Genomic DNA, 16,954 nt, shown 5'->3' on the forward strand with positions numbered 1-16,954 from the left:
GGACCACCTTCTCAATCTGGTGCTAACCTGTGGAGATGTTCCACCTGTTAGGGAGCTGATCCCTGACATGAGAGAGCATTGCGGCGCTTAGCCTAGGGCAAAAGCTGGAAACAATGAGGCAACCTTTATGTTTAGGTTCTTAACCACGTAGCTTGAGGATGTGAACACTGCTCTTTCAAGTTTAGAGTGAACAATTAGCTGTGAACTGCCTACTGAACGTCACAAAGCCAGCGCACGCCCCACCCGCGCTCAGTGCCGCTAGCGCGCACGCGCAGCAGAGAGCGCCGCCACGCAGGCGCACTGCAGCCCGGAACCCCGCAAAGTCGGGACTGGTTCCCCGCGGGCGGGCGCGCGAAGAAGGGGGCGCGCGCCATGGAGCAGCGGCTAGCTGAGTTCCGGGCGGCCCGGAAGCGAGCCGGGCTGGTGGCTGAACCCAGCACTTCGAGCCAGAGTACACAAACCTCGGGAGAGAAGGCAGAAGCAGCTACGACTCCAAAAGCACCTTCAGGCTGGCTAAAACGGTTCCTGGTGTGGAAACCGAGGCCACCGAGTGCCCAGGCCCAGCCCAGCCTCGCTCAGGTGAGAGGAGGGAGGCCTTACCCCTAAGGCACCTGGCTTCTGAAACGCCGACGTGGCCTCTGAAGCGACTCCGCCGAGGCTCCGCCCCGGCACCACGTGGTGGCCTGAAGGCCCCGCCCCCACGTCGTGGAATGGCCCGGCCCAGGCCACGCCCCCCGGGGCTGGAGAAGCCCGTTGACAGCGGAGGACAGTTTATGGGCTCGCAGAGAGTCAGACACGATTGAGGGACTAACACACTTTTCGCTAGCTGAGAGGGGCTGCTGGCGCCTCCCGCCGGCTTGGCGGCGGGGCCCCGCGTCTCCTGCCCCGTCCTGTTCTGCCCTGCAGAGTGACTTTGACATTTTCTTTCCAGCCAGGGACCCACGCACCTTCGACTCCAGGCGGGAAGTTGAGGGTCTAGGGTCCCAGAAGAAATCACCTCTGCCCTTGCGTTATTCACAGCGAGTTGAGTGATCGTTGTGCCCTCGGTGGCTTTGGGAAACGTCTCCACAACCATAGGGGGCCACAGCCCTCTGCTAATGGAGGGGGAAAGGTCTAATTGGATGCTGATGAGAAGTGGCAGTAAATTAAAGCTTGATTTGATTTCGCATCTGGGCCACGTGCCCAAATAGCCTGCGCTTTAGAAATGGTGTTTGAATACAGAACTCGCAGAAGTGTGCTGACTGCCTGTGGTGGCAATGTGTTGTGTATCACTGTTGAAGTAGCGAAGCCTACTCAAGTTTAACAATTAATGTTTAAGGCGAAAACAAGAGATTAGTATGATAGCTTTTACACCCTATTGTGAGTGTGTTAGTCGTTCAGTCGTGCCCGAATCCTTGCGATCCCATGGGCTGTAGCCTGTCAGTCTCCTCTGTTCATGGGATTCTCCATGCAAGAATACTGGAGTGGGTAGCCATTATCTTCTTCAGGGGATCTTCCTGACCCAGGGATCCCACACAGGTCTCCTGCCATTGCAGGCAGATTCTTTACTGTCTGAGCCACCAGGGAAGCCTCATTAGCTTTTGGTAATCTCTCATTCCTCTCTCTGTATCTTGGTTTTCATTCATGAGTAAAGTGGCAAGGTGACTTAAGTGTGAGATTGGAGCATGCATGTGGGAACACAGGACAAAACATCAAGGGGAAATCTGTGAGCTGGTCTTTGTACCTCCTAAGTGCAATAAGTGCCAGAAATTCCTTTTGGAAAGTAAAATGTGCCTTCAGATCAGATCAGTCGCTCAGTCGTGTCCGACTCTTTGTGACCCCATGAATCGCAGCACGCCAGGCCTCCCTGTCCATCACCAACTCCCGGAGTTCACTGAGACTCACGTCCATCGAGTCAGTGATGCCATCCAGCCATCTCATCCTCTGTCGTCCCCTTCTCCTCCTGCCCCCAATCCCTCCCAGCATCAGAGTCTTTTCCAATGAGTCAACTCTTACTCCTCTTAAAATTTCCTAAGTTCATGTATCCTTGCACCACATCTGCTTATATGGAATTTTTTCTTTTTTTTTGGTAATCAAGGAGAACTTATTGTTACTTAGTTTGAATTAGATACTATTCTTCATGACACACAGGGTTCCTGCTGACTTGCAGAAAGAGTGTGCAGGGTTCAAACAATCCATTTCCTTGCATACAGTTTGTCTCAGGATGACTTTATTGTGGATTAGAACTCACAGGGCACAATTGCTTAGGATTTTAGAATCCATTTCCTCTACCCCTTTTCCTCCCCACAGTTATAAAACATCTAGCCTACACAATGAGTTTTTGACTTTATGGCTCATTTCCAAAGGAATATGAGATCACTAGAGGAGCTGAGCTTGGAGAAAATTTCCATTATTAAAAGCCCCAAAACTAACTGATGGCCTGACAAAGGGATGAGAGGCAATGCTAGACCTCCTATGCTTCTTATCAGTTACTCTGTTTTTCATAAGGGACTTTGTCTAAAACTCATTTTCATTTACTCAGTTATCATTCTTGAGTTTGTTCTGGTGTGAAATTATCACTAAATTGCTCCCCACCCCCTACCCCTGCCAATTTCTGATCTATCTCTACCTAATAATTTTGGTGGCACATAGTGGCTTGTCTGAGATTTCTTTATCCTTCTGTTTGTAATTGCTTCTTTTTGCTGGCCATTGATACAGAGGGGTCCACCTCCTCATTCCCTCACTCTCGAATTTAGCTTGGGGAAAAGCATTTCCCCCAAATAAAATATTTCTTTCTGCAGCAAGCTTCTACCACAGTGGGACAAAAATGCCTGTAACTTTTTTTTTTTTAATCCTGCCAAGCCCCCACCCCACCCCCATCTCCCTCCCCAGGCCCCCAGTGCACCATCTAGCCCCAGGGTCTATTGACCACACTCATCCTGCAACTCCTCCCTTCCAGGCCTTGGCTCAGGCTGGCCCACAGTTCAAATGCCCTCTTTCTTTGGCATGACCTAGCCAGGCACAGAGAAGGCGATGGCACCCCAGTGTTCTTGCCTGAAAATCGAATGGATGAGGAGCCTGGTAGGCTGCAGTCCATGGGGTCTCAAAGAGTCGGACACAACTGAGCGACTTCACTTTCACTTTTCACTTTCATGCATTGGAGAAGGCAATGGCAACCTACTCGAGTGTTCTTGCCTGGAGAATCCCAGGGACGGGGGAGCCTGGTGGGCTGCCGTCTATGGGGTCCCACAGAGTCAGACACGACTGAAGCGACTTAGCAACAGCAGCAGCAGCAGCCAGGCACAGGCTTTGCATCACCGCTTCAGATCCAGGAGTCATCTCTTAAGTTCTCCCTTTTTCCCACCAGCATTCATTGACTCAGTCACGTGCCCACTATGTTCCAGCTACTGTCCTGAGTCCCAGGAGACAATGCAATAAAGACAAGGCCCTGTTCTCTCAGAACTTGCTTTTGAGTTGAAAGAACAGAATGATGAATGCTACAAAAGGGAGGAAAATCCAGCGTGCTGTGATAGTGAATCGGGGTGAGGGATGCAGAGTGTCACTTTAAATTGGGTGGGCAGGGAGGACCTCATAGAGGAAGTGACCTCACCATTTTTCTTAAGAAGGAGCCACTCTTAAGAAACCTGGGACAAGGACAAGGGCCCACATGGTGACATTTTTGCTGAGGTTTGTATAAGAGGGAGCCAGCCAGGTGGTGTGAGGGGAAAGGGCTTTCCTCTCAGAGGGAACCGCAAGTGCAAAGGCTCTGAGGTGGGAAGCACTTTGGTATTCTGGGAATGGAAGTCCCTTCCCTAAACTGCACCATATGTGCTGTGGTGCCTGTGGTGGCCCCAAACACTTTGACACACAGCTTTTACAGTAGGAGGTGCACTGGTTGGAGGCATCTCTGGAGCCCCCCTCTCCTTTGTTTGTTCCCTTTGCCAGTTTAACACCCCTACCCCTACCTCATCTCCTTCTAGCTCTCTAACCCTTCCCCTTAGCATCTCCCATGATGCCCTTAGTTAAGTAAAAAGGCCTTTGAAGGGAGATCATCCTAGGATCCTGGACCAACCTCATCTCTGCCTGTCACCAGCCATGTGACTTTAGGGGAGTTCCTTACATCTCAGTGTCTCCTTATCAGTAAATTGGGACTAATAAGGCCTGCCTGCTGGGTTACAGGAGATCAGGCATCTAGAAGGTACTCAGTAAATGTTGGCCATAGCATTATTCTTATTAGTGTTCCTTTACTAATAAATTCAGTTTACTGTGAATTTCAAGTTGTGCACGTTCAAGATGTGTTCTCTGTCCATTAGTCCATCATTTCTCTCTGATCTCCTTGTCACCAGCCTCATCTCTGCCTGCTCCTCTCTTATTGGGCCTCATGCATGAGCTATTAACAATTTCCTTTCTTCTCTTGCAGCCCATTCTCTGCCTGGCATCCAGAGTAGTCTTAAATACTAATCAGATTGTATGCGTTCCCTGCTAAGACTGTCAGTGATTTCCCTATTGTGCACCCTGGTTGAATCTGAAAGGGACATTTATTTATTTAATAAATGTATGTGGAGGGGGTGGGGAGTGTAGCTGATTATATGTCAAAGACCTTTCCAATCTAATTGGAAAGGTCATAATTGCAACGTGTGCCAAGTCACTTCAGTCGTGTCTGACTTTTTGCGACCCTACGGATTGTAGCCCTCCAGGCACCTCTGTTCATGGGATTTTCCAGGCAAGAATGCTGGAGTGGGTTGCCATTTTCTTCTCCAGGGGATCTTCCCGACCCAGAGTTGATGCTTAAAAAAAAAAACAAAAAAAACCAACCAAAGGTCTAACAATGTAGAATTGCTAAAGCAGCATGAATCAGATGACCTATATATTTTTTGAAGATCAGATAACGGTTTTGGTCCCTTTTAAGTTGCCACGTGAAGAATACGGGATATAACTGAATAAATGAACTAAGTCTGCTCTGTACAGAGAACTTATGTGTGCAGTGCTGTTTGGCTCTGGAGACACCAAAAGATAATCAGCAACAGTAGGTGACCTCATGCAACCACTAGGGACACATGTGATCTATATTAAAAGAGAGACACTTGAATGACAACAGTTTGGTGCTCAGTGAGAAAGAGAGCCAGTTAGAGCTCTGGGAGGTGGAGGGGCACCCTGCTTGCTGGCCCCAGAGGTCAGGGTATACATAGTTCACCAGCCGTGCTTGCCTGGAGAGAGCACGTTCCTGAGGAATGGAGAGGAATATTCCCAGCCACGGATGGGCAGTGTCTTTGGGTTGTAAGACCAGAGGATTCATTTCTAGAGCAGTAGATTGTGGATCATGTTGTTCAGGAAACTTTTTACAACATTATTTTACAAACTGCAAATCATGACTCATTCGTGGCTAGTGAAAAAAATTTTAAAGGTCTTATCCTAAATTAACTAAATGTAATTTTAAAAATAGAATAGAAAACCAAAGCTTCATATGTAATCAAAGTGATGATATGTGAAGACTTTTTTCCTGATACACACATATATACACGCCATATATATATATTTTGGGGGGGGTTTGCAGTACAAAATGTATTTTTTATTGTGGGTCATACCCCAAAATTTTAGAAAATACTGGACTGGAGACCAAGCTCGCAAAAGCTCCTTAAATACCTCTGTCTCCCATTACAGCCAGCATAGGGGCCTGTGTTCTGGCACTTCTGTCTTTTGAGTGAATGCAAGGCCTTGGATTCCAGCCCAAGGAGTTTAAAATTTAACTGGTAGGCATTAAAAATGTGTCAAAGGTTTGTGAGCAGAAGGTTGATGGATGTTGTGGCAGATTTATTTAGCAGCTGTACATGGTTTGGTGTGGGGAGAGATAGGTTAGAAGGCGGGTAGTCCAGTTAGGAGACCCTGGGGCCGTGTAGGATGGTCACGGGATGGAAAGGTTGTGGCTCTAATTGTGGTTTTTTTTTTAACGTGTAGAATACTCCTCATTTTAGAATCATGCCACTCAACAACATTTTAGCTCATCTAATCCAGTCAACAAACATATATTGATTCTGTGTGGGAAGCATGTGCCCGGCTGCTGCCTTATCAATTACAGGGAGTTACTGGAGGGGCTACATTAGCTCCTCTTAGCAGCAGAATAATCTGATGAAATGTCTGCCTCAGACGGGAATCCACCTGAACGCCGTAAGGTTTTCCTCAAGTCACATCTCACTGATGGGTTTTGATTCAGAGCAGGATGCATGAGAGCTCTTGGGAGATAGTTGTCTTAGAGAGCAGGGCAAGAAAAACAGACGCCGATGAGGGGACGCCTTTGCACACAGGGGCAGCTGCCTCTCCGGATGGGTTTTGATCCTCTCGGCCCCACTGTCCTTCATTCTTTCTTTGGTTTGTTTGTGTGTCCTAGGGAGCAGCAGGGCCCGGGGGCCTCGAGTCACAGCCACCATGGAGTCCAGCCGAAGAAGCCCCGCCACCGCCGCAGCCGCCGCCACCGCAGCCCCTGACCCCGCGGGACCGGTCTCTCCTGACCAGCGTCACCCTGTTGAAGGTGCTCCTCTGGTTGGTCCTGCTGGGGCTGTTTGTGGAGCTGGAATTTGGCCTGGCCTATTTTGTCCTGTCCCTGTTCTACTGGATGTATGTGGGGATGCGAGGCCCCGAGGAGAAGATGCAGGGGGAGAAAAGTGCCTACTCGGTGTTCAACCCGGGCTGCGAGGCAATCCAGGGAAGCCTGACCGCCGAGCAGCTGGAGCGAGAGCTGCACCTGAGGCCTCTGCCGCGGAGATAGGACCAGACCGGCGGTGGCCCCAGGGCCCTCGCACCCCCTGGCTTTGACTGAGAACAGCTTGCGGGTCAGGCCTGTGACCCCACAATTCCGCACTTCCCCTGACCTCCTGCTACAGTTTTATCTCAGAATTTCTTTTTCGTTTTGGTGAAACTCCTGGAAAGACACTCACTGTGGGTCTGATGCAATTTATAAAAATTACACACTCAAGACAGGAGACCTGTTTGTCTCTTTATTTGAGAGAGGCGATTCTTAGAGAACACTAGGAGGGCTTTGGGGAGATAACTGTTGAAAATATTGAGCTGTTTGAAGTAATGGTTTGGTACATCAGAGCTATGTGTTAAAAGTAAATATTCTCTTTAAGTCTTATTTTTAGAATTAGTTACAGTAACTCCCCTGCATACATACATGACTTCTGTTCCAAGAGTGCATTTGTAAGTCCAGTTTGTTCCAAGTCTAACACAGTTAGCCTAGGTACCCAACTAACCCAATTGACTATATAGTACTGTACTTTAATAGGTTTATAATACTTTTCACACAAATAATACATAAAAAAACATTTTTAATCTTATAGTACAGTAAGAAAAAGTACAATAAGTAGTGAGAAAGTACTTGAAAAGTACAGTAGTGTGGCACAACAGCTGGCATACAGGGGCTGGCATCAAGTGAATGGGCAGGAAGCGTCACTGACTGGAGGAGAGAGAAGTGGGAGATTGTAGAGCTGAAGGATCATCAGCAAGAGGAGATGGAGGGCAAGCTGCAATGTCACTCACGCCTGACGTTGACGTCACAGGTCTGGTTCTTTGCTGGATTCAATTCCATCTATCCTCTTGAAAACACAATCTTAGTGGTGTCTGAGTAGTAGCTCTTTTTTTTCTTGCCATAATGACACAGTAGCACTGGATTGCATTCTGAACGGCTGCTGCAAACTTTGTGAACTAGTCTACATTCAGGTCCGGTGCCTCAAAAACTTAACAGGGCCTCTCAAAGAAAACCCCTTTACTATCTCCTGCATCATGAAGCTCTTTGGTTCTTCAGTTACTGCTTCCTCTTGTCTCTCTTCGTGCTTTCTCTGGGCCTCCAACTCCTTCAGGCCTTCATTAGTAAATTCTTCATGTTGCACAGCAAGGAGTTCAGTGCAGTTGTCCTCTTGCGGATCTAGCTTGAAATAAAGAAACTATACTGCTGTGCTTATACAATACTGTACAGTAAAGTGCACAGAAGCACAACCACTTGTAGGGGATGGACATGCATGATGATATACGCCAGACTCATGAAGTGACATGAGACTGGACGTGCGCACACATACTCACATCTTTGAAAGTTCACAACTTGAAGGTTCATAGGCAGGAGACTTACTATAGTTAATTTTTAATTGACACATATTTGATTTACACGTTGTGTTGTTAGTAGTTTCAGTTGTACAGCAAAGTGATTCAGTTACATATATATGTGCACGAATGCATTCTAGGTCACTTCATTCATGTCCGACTCTGCAACTACGTGGGCCGTAACCCACCAGGCTCCTCTGTCCATAGGATTCTCCAGGCAAGAATACTGCAGTGGGTTGCCGTACCCTTGTCCAGGGGATCTTCCTGACCTAGGGATTTAACCTGCATCTCTTACGTCTCCTGCATTGGCAGGCAGGTTCTTTTTTATCACTAGCACCACTTGGGAAGCATGTATATATATGTATATGTATATGTATGTGTGTGTGTGTGTGTATATATACACACACATACATATATATGTATAGCGAAAGTGAAGTTGCTCAGTCGTGTCCGACTCTTTGCAACCCCATGGACTGAAGCCTACCAGGATCCTCCATCCATGGGATTCTCCAGGCAAGAGTACTGGAGTGGGTTGCCATTGCCTTCTCCATATATATGTATATATGTGTGTGTATATATATATAGTCTTTTTCAGATTCCTTTCCCATATAGGTTACTACAAAATACTGAGTATAGTTCTCTGCTCTGTACAGCAGGTCCTTATTTATTATCTATTTTAGGTGTAGTAGTATGTATCTGCTAATCCAAAATTCCTACTTTTCCCCTCCCCCTGAACTTTCCCCTTTTAACCATAAATTTGTTTCCTATGTCTATGAGTCTGTTTGTGTTTTGTAAATAAGTTCATTTGTATTGTTTTTAAGACTCCACATATAAGCAATACCGTATGATATTTGTCTCTCTCTGTTTGGCTTATTTCACTTAGTGTGATAATCTCTAGGTCCATCCATGTTGCTGCAAATGGCATAATTTTTTCTTTTTTATGGCTGAGTAATATTCCATTTTATGTTTATACTACATCTTCTTTATCTATTCATCTGTCAATGGACAATTGGGTTGCTTCCTTGTCTTGGCTATTGGAAATAGTGCTGCAGTGAACACTGGTGCCCATGTATCTTTCCAAATTATGATTTTCCCTGGACATATGCTTAGGAGTGGGGTTACAAGATCACATGGTAACTGTGTTTCTAGTTTTTTAAGGAATCTCTGTATTATTCTCTTTGGTGGCTCTACCAGTTTACATTTCCCCCAACATTGTAAGAGGGTTCCCATTCCTCTACACCCTCTCCAACATTTATTATTTGTAGACTCTTTGATGATGGCCATTCTGACTGGTGTGAGGTGATAACCTCATTGTAGTTTTGATTAGCATTTCTCTAATAATGAGCAGTGTTGAACATCTTTTCATGTGTCATTTGGCCATCTGTATATCTTCTTTGGAGAAATGTCTTTTTAGATCTTCTGCCCCTTTTTTGTTTGAGTTTTTTTTTTTAATTGAGCTGTATGAGCTGTTTGCACATTTTGGAGGCTAATCCTCTGTGAAAAATGCTATTGGTAATTTGATAGGGATTGCACTGAATCTGTAGATTACTTTGGGTAGTAAAATCATTCTTGACAATATTGATTCTTCCAGTCCAGAAACAGTGTACCTGTCCATCTGTTTGTGTCATCTTTGATTTCTTTGGTCACTTTCTTAAAGTTTTCTGAGTACAAGTCTTTCATCTCCTTCGGTTCAGTTCAGTCGCTCAGTCGTGTTCAACTCTGCGACCTCATGAATTGCAGCACGCCAGGCCTCCCTGTCCAACACCAACTCCCGGAGTTCACTCAAACTCATGTCCTTCGAGTTGGTAATGCCAAACAGCCATCTCATCCTCTGTCGTCCCCTTCTCCTCCTGCCCCCAATCCCTCCCAGCATCAGAGTCTTTTCCAATGAATCAACTCTTCGCATGAGGTGGCCAAAGTATTGGAGTTTCAGCTTTAGCATCAGTCCTTCCAGTGAACACCCAGGACTGATCTTTAGAATGGACTGGTTGGATCTCCTTGCAGTCCAAGGGACTCTCAAGAGTCTTCTCCAACACCACAGTTCAAAAGCATCAATTCTTCGGCACTCAGCCTTCTTCACAGTTCAACTCTCACATCCATACATGACCACTGGAAAAACCATAGCCTTGACTAGACGGACCTTTGTTGGCAAAGTAATGTCTCTGCTTTTCAATATGCTGTCTAGGTTGGTCATAACTTTCCTTCCAAGGAGTAAGCATCTTTTAATTTCATGGCTGCAGTCACCATCTGCAGTGACTTTGGAGCCCAAAAAGATAAAGTCTGACACTGTTTCTACTGTTTCCCAGTCTATTTGCCATGAAGTGATGGGACCAGATGTCATGATCTTAGTTTTGTAAATGTTGAGCTTTAAGCCTACTTTTTCACTCTCCTCTTTTACTTTCATCAAGAGGCTTTTTAGTTCCTTTTCACTTTCTGCCATAAGAGTGGTGTCATCTGCATATCTGAGGTTCTTGATATTTCTCCCAGCAATCTTGATTCCAGCTTGTGCTTCTTCCAGCCCAGCGTTTCTCATGATGTACCCTGCATATAAATTAAATAAACAAGGTGACAATATACAGCCTTGACGTATTCCTTTTCCTATTTGGAACCAGTCTGTTGTTCCATGTCCATTTCTAACTGTTGCTTCCTGACCTGCATATAGGTTTCTCAAGAGGCAGGTCAGGTGGTCTGGTATTCCCGTCTCTTTCAGAATTGTCTACAGTTGATTGTGATCCACACAGTCAAAGGCTTTGGCATAGTCAATAAAGCAGAAATAGATGTTTTCTGGAATTCTCTTGCTTTTTCAATGATCCAGTGGATGTTGGCAATTTGATCTCTAGTTCCTCTGCCTTTTCTAAAACCAGCTTGAACATCTGGAAGTTCATGGTTCACATACTATTGAAGCCTGGCTTGGAGAATTTTGAGTATTACTTTACTAGCGTGTGAGATGAGTGCAATTGTGCGATAGTTTGATCATTCTGTGGCATTGCCTTTCTTTGGGATTGGAATGAAAACTGACCTTTTCCAGTCCTGTGGCCACTGCTGAGTTTTCCAAATTTGCTGGCATATTGAGTTCAGCACTTTCACAGCATCATCTTTCAGGATTTGGAATAGCTCAACTGGAATTCCATCACCTCCACTAGCTTTTCCATTCATCTCCTTAGGTAGGTGTATTCTGAGGTATTTTTTTCTCTTTGATGTGATGATAAGTAGGATTGTTGCCTTCATTTCTCTTTCTGATCTTTCACTGTCAGAGAATAGGAATGCAGGAGATTTCTGTGTATGATTTTTGTATCCTGTATCTTTACCAGATTCAGTGATGAGCACGAGTAGTTTTCTGGTAGCATCTTTAGGATTTTCAATGTAGAGTATCATGTCATCTGCAAACAGTAATTATTTCCTTTTCGATTTGGATTCCTTTTATCTCTTTTCTTCTCTGTTTGTCCTCTCTTCCTGCTCTGTTGGTTGTTTGGCCTGAGATGTTTCAGCACTGGAGTCTACAGGCTTTTGGTTGGGGCCAAGTCTTGGTGCCAAAATGGTGGCCTCCAGGAGAGCTCACGCCAATGAATATTCCCTGGTACCTCCACCACCAGAGTCCCTGTACCCACAGTAAGCCACGGCTGCCCCATCCTCACACCTCCTCAGGAGACCCTCCAAGACCAACAGGTGGCTCTGGCCCAGGCTCCTATGACATCACTGCCTTCACCCCGGCTCTAGCACGAGATGCTGTGTGCCCTCTCCAAGAGCAGAGGCTCTGGCCCAGGCTCCTATGACGTCACTGCCTTCACCCCGGGCTCTAGCACGAGATGCTGTGTGCCCTCTCCAAGAGCAGAGGCTCTGGCCCAGGCTCCTATGACATCACTGCCTTCACCCTGGGCTCTAGCACGAGATGCTGTGTGCCCTCTCCAAGAGCAGAGGCTCTGGCCCAGGCTCCTATGACGTCACTGCCTTCACCCCGGGCTCTAGCACGAGATGCTGTGTGCCCTCTCCAAGAGCAGAGGCTCTGGCCCAGGCTCCTATGATGTCACTGCCTTCACCCTGGGCTCTAGCACGAGATGCTGTGTGCCCTCTCCAAGAGCAGAGGCTCTGGCCCAGGCTCCTATGACGTCACTGCCTTCACCCCGGGCTCTAGCACGAGATGCTGTGTGCCCTCTCCAAAAGTGGAGCCTCTGGCCCAGGCTCCTATGACGTCACTGCCTTCACCCCGGCTCTAGCACGAAATGTTGTGTGCCCTCTCCAAGAGCGGAGTCCCTGTCTCACCCAGTCCATGGACTCCTACAACAAGCTCCACTGGCCTTCAAAGCCAGATGGTCTGGGGGCTCCTCCTCATGGTACTTGACCTTTAGACTGGGGAGCCTGGCTTGGGACTCAGAACTTTCACTCCTGTGGGAGAACTTCTGTGATATAATTATTCTCCAGTTTGCAGGTTGCCCACTTGGGGAGTGTGGAGTTTGACTATATTGCAAATGCACCCCTTCTACTGTCTCATGGTTTCTTCCTTGTGTCTTTGGATGTAGAAAATCTTTTTATTTTTTTTGTAGATTACAGTCTTCCTTTTTTTGGAGGCGGGGAGGGGGGCGCTTCCCTGATAGCTCTGTTGGTAAAGAATCTGCCTGCATTGCAGGAGACCTCAGTTTGATTCCTGGATTGGGAAGATCCCCTGGAGAAGGGATAGGCTTGGGCTTCCCTGGTGGCTCAGCTGGTAAAGAATCTGCCTGCAATGTGGGAGACCTGTGTTCGATCCCTGGGTTGGGAAGATACCTTGGAGAAGGGAAAGGGTACCCATTCCAGTATTCTGGCCTGGAGAATTCCATGGACTATACAGTCCATGGGGTCACAAAGAGTCAGACACAACTGAGAGACTTTCACTTTCAGTCTTTTATTGATAATTGTTCAGCAATTGTGAGTTTGGTGTACTGTGAGAGGAGGTGAGCTCAAGGCCTTCCTACTCTGCCATTGTGTCTCTAAGTCCTTTCATATCATTTTTATAGCATTTTTTCCTCTGGAAGGTTGAAGTTGGAAGTTTTGGGATTTTTCTTGTTTTGGGTTTCCCCACCCCTCCCCCTTCTGCTGTCTGTCTTGCCTTTTTGGTTATTAATGCTGTTGAAACATCCGCTTCTCAGAAACAGACTCCTATTTGCCCGTCACTATTTTTCATACTCCTCAGTTATTCTACCTCCACGCAGTGCAGGAAGATTAGAGAAGACAGTGTTCTAAGTGACAGTGTGGGGAGAGACTTCACAAAATCAAAAATACTGGTAGATTTGATAAATGGCTATTAATGATGAATCCAGCAAGAAAAAATTCTTGAGCACGTACAAAGGGAAGCTCTGGAAGTGGAACTCCTTTCTTACTGGCTGCTTGGGTCGTTTCTTATATTCTAAAGACTCGAGAGTGAGTGATGACTTTGGCTGTGGGCCTCTGGTGGGAAATTATGTAAATCATAGTAATCAGCCATACTCTGTGTTCTGGCCTTTTCCAGGGTGAACTTACAGCCGGGGCTCATTAAAATTGGGTGAAGCAAACCATTGAATACTTTTTTTTTTTTTTAACACAAATCATACTGATTAGTAAGAGGACTCAAGCTTGAAAGCGATAGTTTTTTCCAAACTTCAGATTTTAAGAAATTAATGTCTCCTTGGTAGGTTTTCAGAATTTAGTTATTCTTATATTGGGAAAGTAACTTTAATATCCAGATGTTACTAAATAATGGAGGTCTATTTTCTTTGTGGGATCTTAGTGCCCAACCAGGGGTTGAACCCACACCCTCTGCATTGGAAGGATAATTAAACACTCGACTGCCAGGGAAGTCCTGTAGGTCTGTTTTCTTTTTTTAATTCTTGCCTGATCTACTTATAGCAAAATCCTAATTTAAATTCAACTTTTACTCATCAAATGCCAACACTCTACTAGGTACCTGCCATAGAATAATGAAAAAAGCAGGCATTTTCCCAGTTCTTGGAGCATTCAGTCTAACTGGAAATGGGGTGATAGTCAAAATAAAACAAGCAAGGCCAGTGATCGAGTGAGATAAGTTTTAGTTGTAGAAATATGGAGCAGATATTCTCATGAGTCACACTTAGTAGTTAACCCCATGTGTTACATTCAGTAGGTCCTTTTTGATTGTCTATTTGATATATATTTGGCTTCCCAGGTGGCTCAGTGATAAGGAATCTGCCTGCCAGTGTAGGAGACCTGAGTTTGATCTCAGACTGGGAAACGGCAAACCCACTTGCCTGGGAAATCCCATGGACAGAGGAGCCTGGTGGGCTAGTCTGTAGGACTGCAAAGTTGGACATGACTTAGCAACTAAACAACAACAAACCCCATGTGTTATATTTAGTAGGTCCTTTTTGATTATCTATTTGACACATATGAGTGTGTATATTTAGCTCTCCTTGAATATTTACTTGCATTGCTCCTCTCCAGCCCCTTCCTGATTAGGAATTTCTCCTTCAGAGTTATCCCTTGAGCAGAAGGTTCCCTTAGCTCATCAAGAAGTCTTCCCTGGTGGTCCAGTGGTTAAGACTTTGCCTTCCAATGGAAGCTAAGATCCCTCATGCCTTGTGACCAAAAATCCAAAACATAAGACAGAAACAATATTGTAACAAATTCAATAAAGACTTTAAAAATGAGCCACATCCAAAAAAAAAAATCTTAAAAAAATTTTTTAAGTCTTTTATTCTGTGACTCCTGTCTGAACTGGACCTGTAGAACGTATGGGAAGCAGATGAATTCCTATTAAACATGCAAGTTTCTATTAAGATACATGATTTTGTCTTCTGATTTATTTTCTCAAGGCTTTCTTCATCTTGATATTTTATTTGGGCTTTTCTATTTCATAACACCCAAATACCAAGAAGAAATATCTTTCCCTGATCAAAGGTTTGCTGCAAAGCCAAGGGCAATAAGTATTATTCTAGGAAAGAATAAATTTGTATTTTTTTTAATATATAATTCAGACTTTCACCTAAAACAAAATGCCTGTAACTCTGAATTAAGAAGGTTTGGTCCAATTAGTAATCCTAGCAAAGCAGAGAGTTCTCTGAAACACAGCACAGAAGAGACTCAATTTAAGAGCCGACTTCACTAGCGTCCTTTGAAAATGTAGCCATTTATAATGAGGTGGGGCCTGGATTGCCTTAAATCCACCTTTCATGGGATTTTCTGTGAGTGATTTGTCAACTCTCCTTGTTCATCTCTTCCCAAAAATTGCATGTAACAGGCAGCATTGACTTCTAGGAAAGGTAGACCAATTAAATGCCTGGCAGGGACAAGATGAAAGGATGGGGGTAGGTATTTGCTGTTCTTATCAGCCCATTAAGCTTCAGTTTCAGTCTTTGATTTCCTGAATTTAGAAAGGCCTGTTGATCTCAGAATTTCCACTTAGGGCCTGACCATTAGCCCAGCAAGCAGCTTCCATTAAAGGCTGCTTCTGCCATCAGGGAACTTGAAATCCCAGAGATGTGTTCAGTCCCTGTGATAGCTGTGTGCACGGATGAGGTCCTCTCCATCCAAGTCTTATGAGTAATGTGAATAAAAGAATGCTTTTATTCACATTATCCCATCCCACCTATTCACAGGGATTGCTACATGAACCTCTAACTTGTAGGGCTGGAAGAACCCCCAAAATGGCCTCGAATGCATCCCCTACCCCTGCCTTCCCTCATAGCTCAGTTGGTAAAGAATCCATCTGCAATGCAGGAGACCCTGGTTCGATTCCTGGGTCGGGAAGGTCCCCTGGAGAAGGGATAGGCCACCCACTCCAGTATTCTGGCCTGGAGAATTCTATGGACTGTATGGGGTTGCAGAGTCAGACACGACTGAGCGACTTTCACCCCTGCCTTGGTCAGGGCTGCGTTTTATTCCTGACTAAACATTTTCTTTCCTGCTGCTGCTGCTGCTAAGAACACTGGAGTGGGTTGCCATTTCCTTCTCCAATGCATGAAAGTGAAAAGTGAAAGTGAAGTCGCTCAGTCGTGTCTGACTCCTAGCGACCCCAGGGACTGCAGCCTACCAGGCTCCTCTGTCCATGGGATTTTCCAGAAGAAGACAAATCCAGGTACAAGTTCAGGCACTAGTTAGGAAGTTCTTTCCTGAAAGGGCTTGAGCAGCCCCCGGTTATTTCTTCTTCTTCTAATCTCAGTGGGCACAGAGTACCCTCCCAATTGGTAAGCCATTACTTAGTCCTCTTAGTCATCTCTTGTCTTTGGGCTGAATCATCAGATTGTACCTCTGGGATAACCATTTTCGAGCTATCCCTGACTCATTCTGCAGGTGCAGGATCTGGATGACGCGAATGTCCCAGTTGGTGGGTGCAGTGACATTTCTCAGAATCTCTGGCATTTTACCAGTGATGATTTAGGCGTGTATATCTTGTGCTATTAGGATCGTGCATCAAGTCCAGAAAGTTTTTCACATTTGCCTTTTGACTGATCTATGCGTTAAGACTTAACTCACAAACTCTGTGCCAAAAAAAGAAAAAAACCTAGGAAGAGTTACACAGTTGGCAGAATCAGTTAGGCAGAAAGTAAAATTTTAACTATGTGTTTTTATTTCCTGCCACTCACACTGTTGACCTATTTGCCAGCAAATATTTGCAGCTGCTCTGAGCGTGGTGCTGCTGGGGACACGTAAATGAGCCTCTCCAGTCTGTGTCCACCGTGAGGGACAGGAGGCAGGGTGGGGCCGGGGGTGCCATGGAGCATCTTGCCACTAGGGGGTAGCATAGAGCTGCAGCTCTTAAGTCGTGGGTCCCTTCAGATCAGATCAGATCAGTCGCTCAGTCGAGTCCGACTCTTTGCGACCCCACGAAGCGCAGCTCACCAAGCCTCCCTGTCCATCACAAACTCCAGGAGTTCACTGATGCTCACGTCCATCGAGT

General features: G+C 45.8%; 1 protein-coding gene across 1 annotated transcript; it reads left to right on the forward strand.

Annotated features, from left to right (window-relative positions):
- Positions 1-296: 296 nt before the first annotated feature.
- On the forward strand, positions 297-14,844 carry SAYSD1 (SAYSVFN motif domain containing 1). Its single transcript, XM_005896421.3, has 2 exons — positions 297-579; positions 6,365-14,844. The coding sequence occupies exons 1-2, from the start codon at positions 373-375 to the stop codon at positions 6,740-6,742; spliced, it is 585 nt and encodes a 194-aa protein (XP_005896483.2). The 5' UTR covers positions 297-372; the 3' UTR covers positions 6,743-14,844.
- Positions 14,845-16,954: the final 2,110 nt, after the last annotated feature.

Source organism: Bos mutus, chromosome 23 (genome assembly GCF_027580195.1).
Source record: "Bos mutus isolate GX-2022 chromosome 23, NWIPB_WYAK_1.1, whole genome shotgun sequence".
NCBI classification, from domain to species: domain Eukaryota; kingdom Metazoa; phylum Chordata; class Mammalia; order Artiodactyla; family Bovidae; genus Bos; species Bos mutus.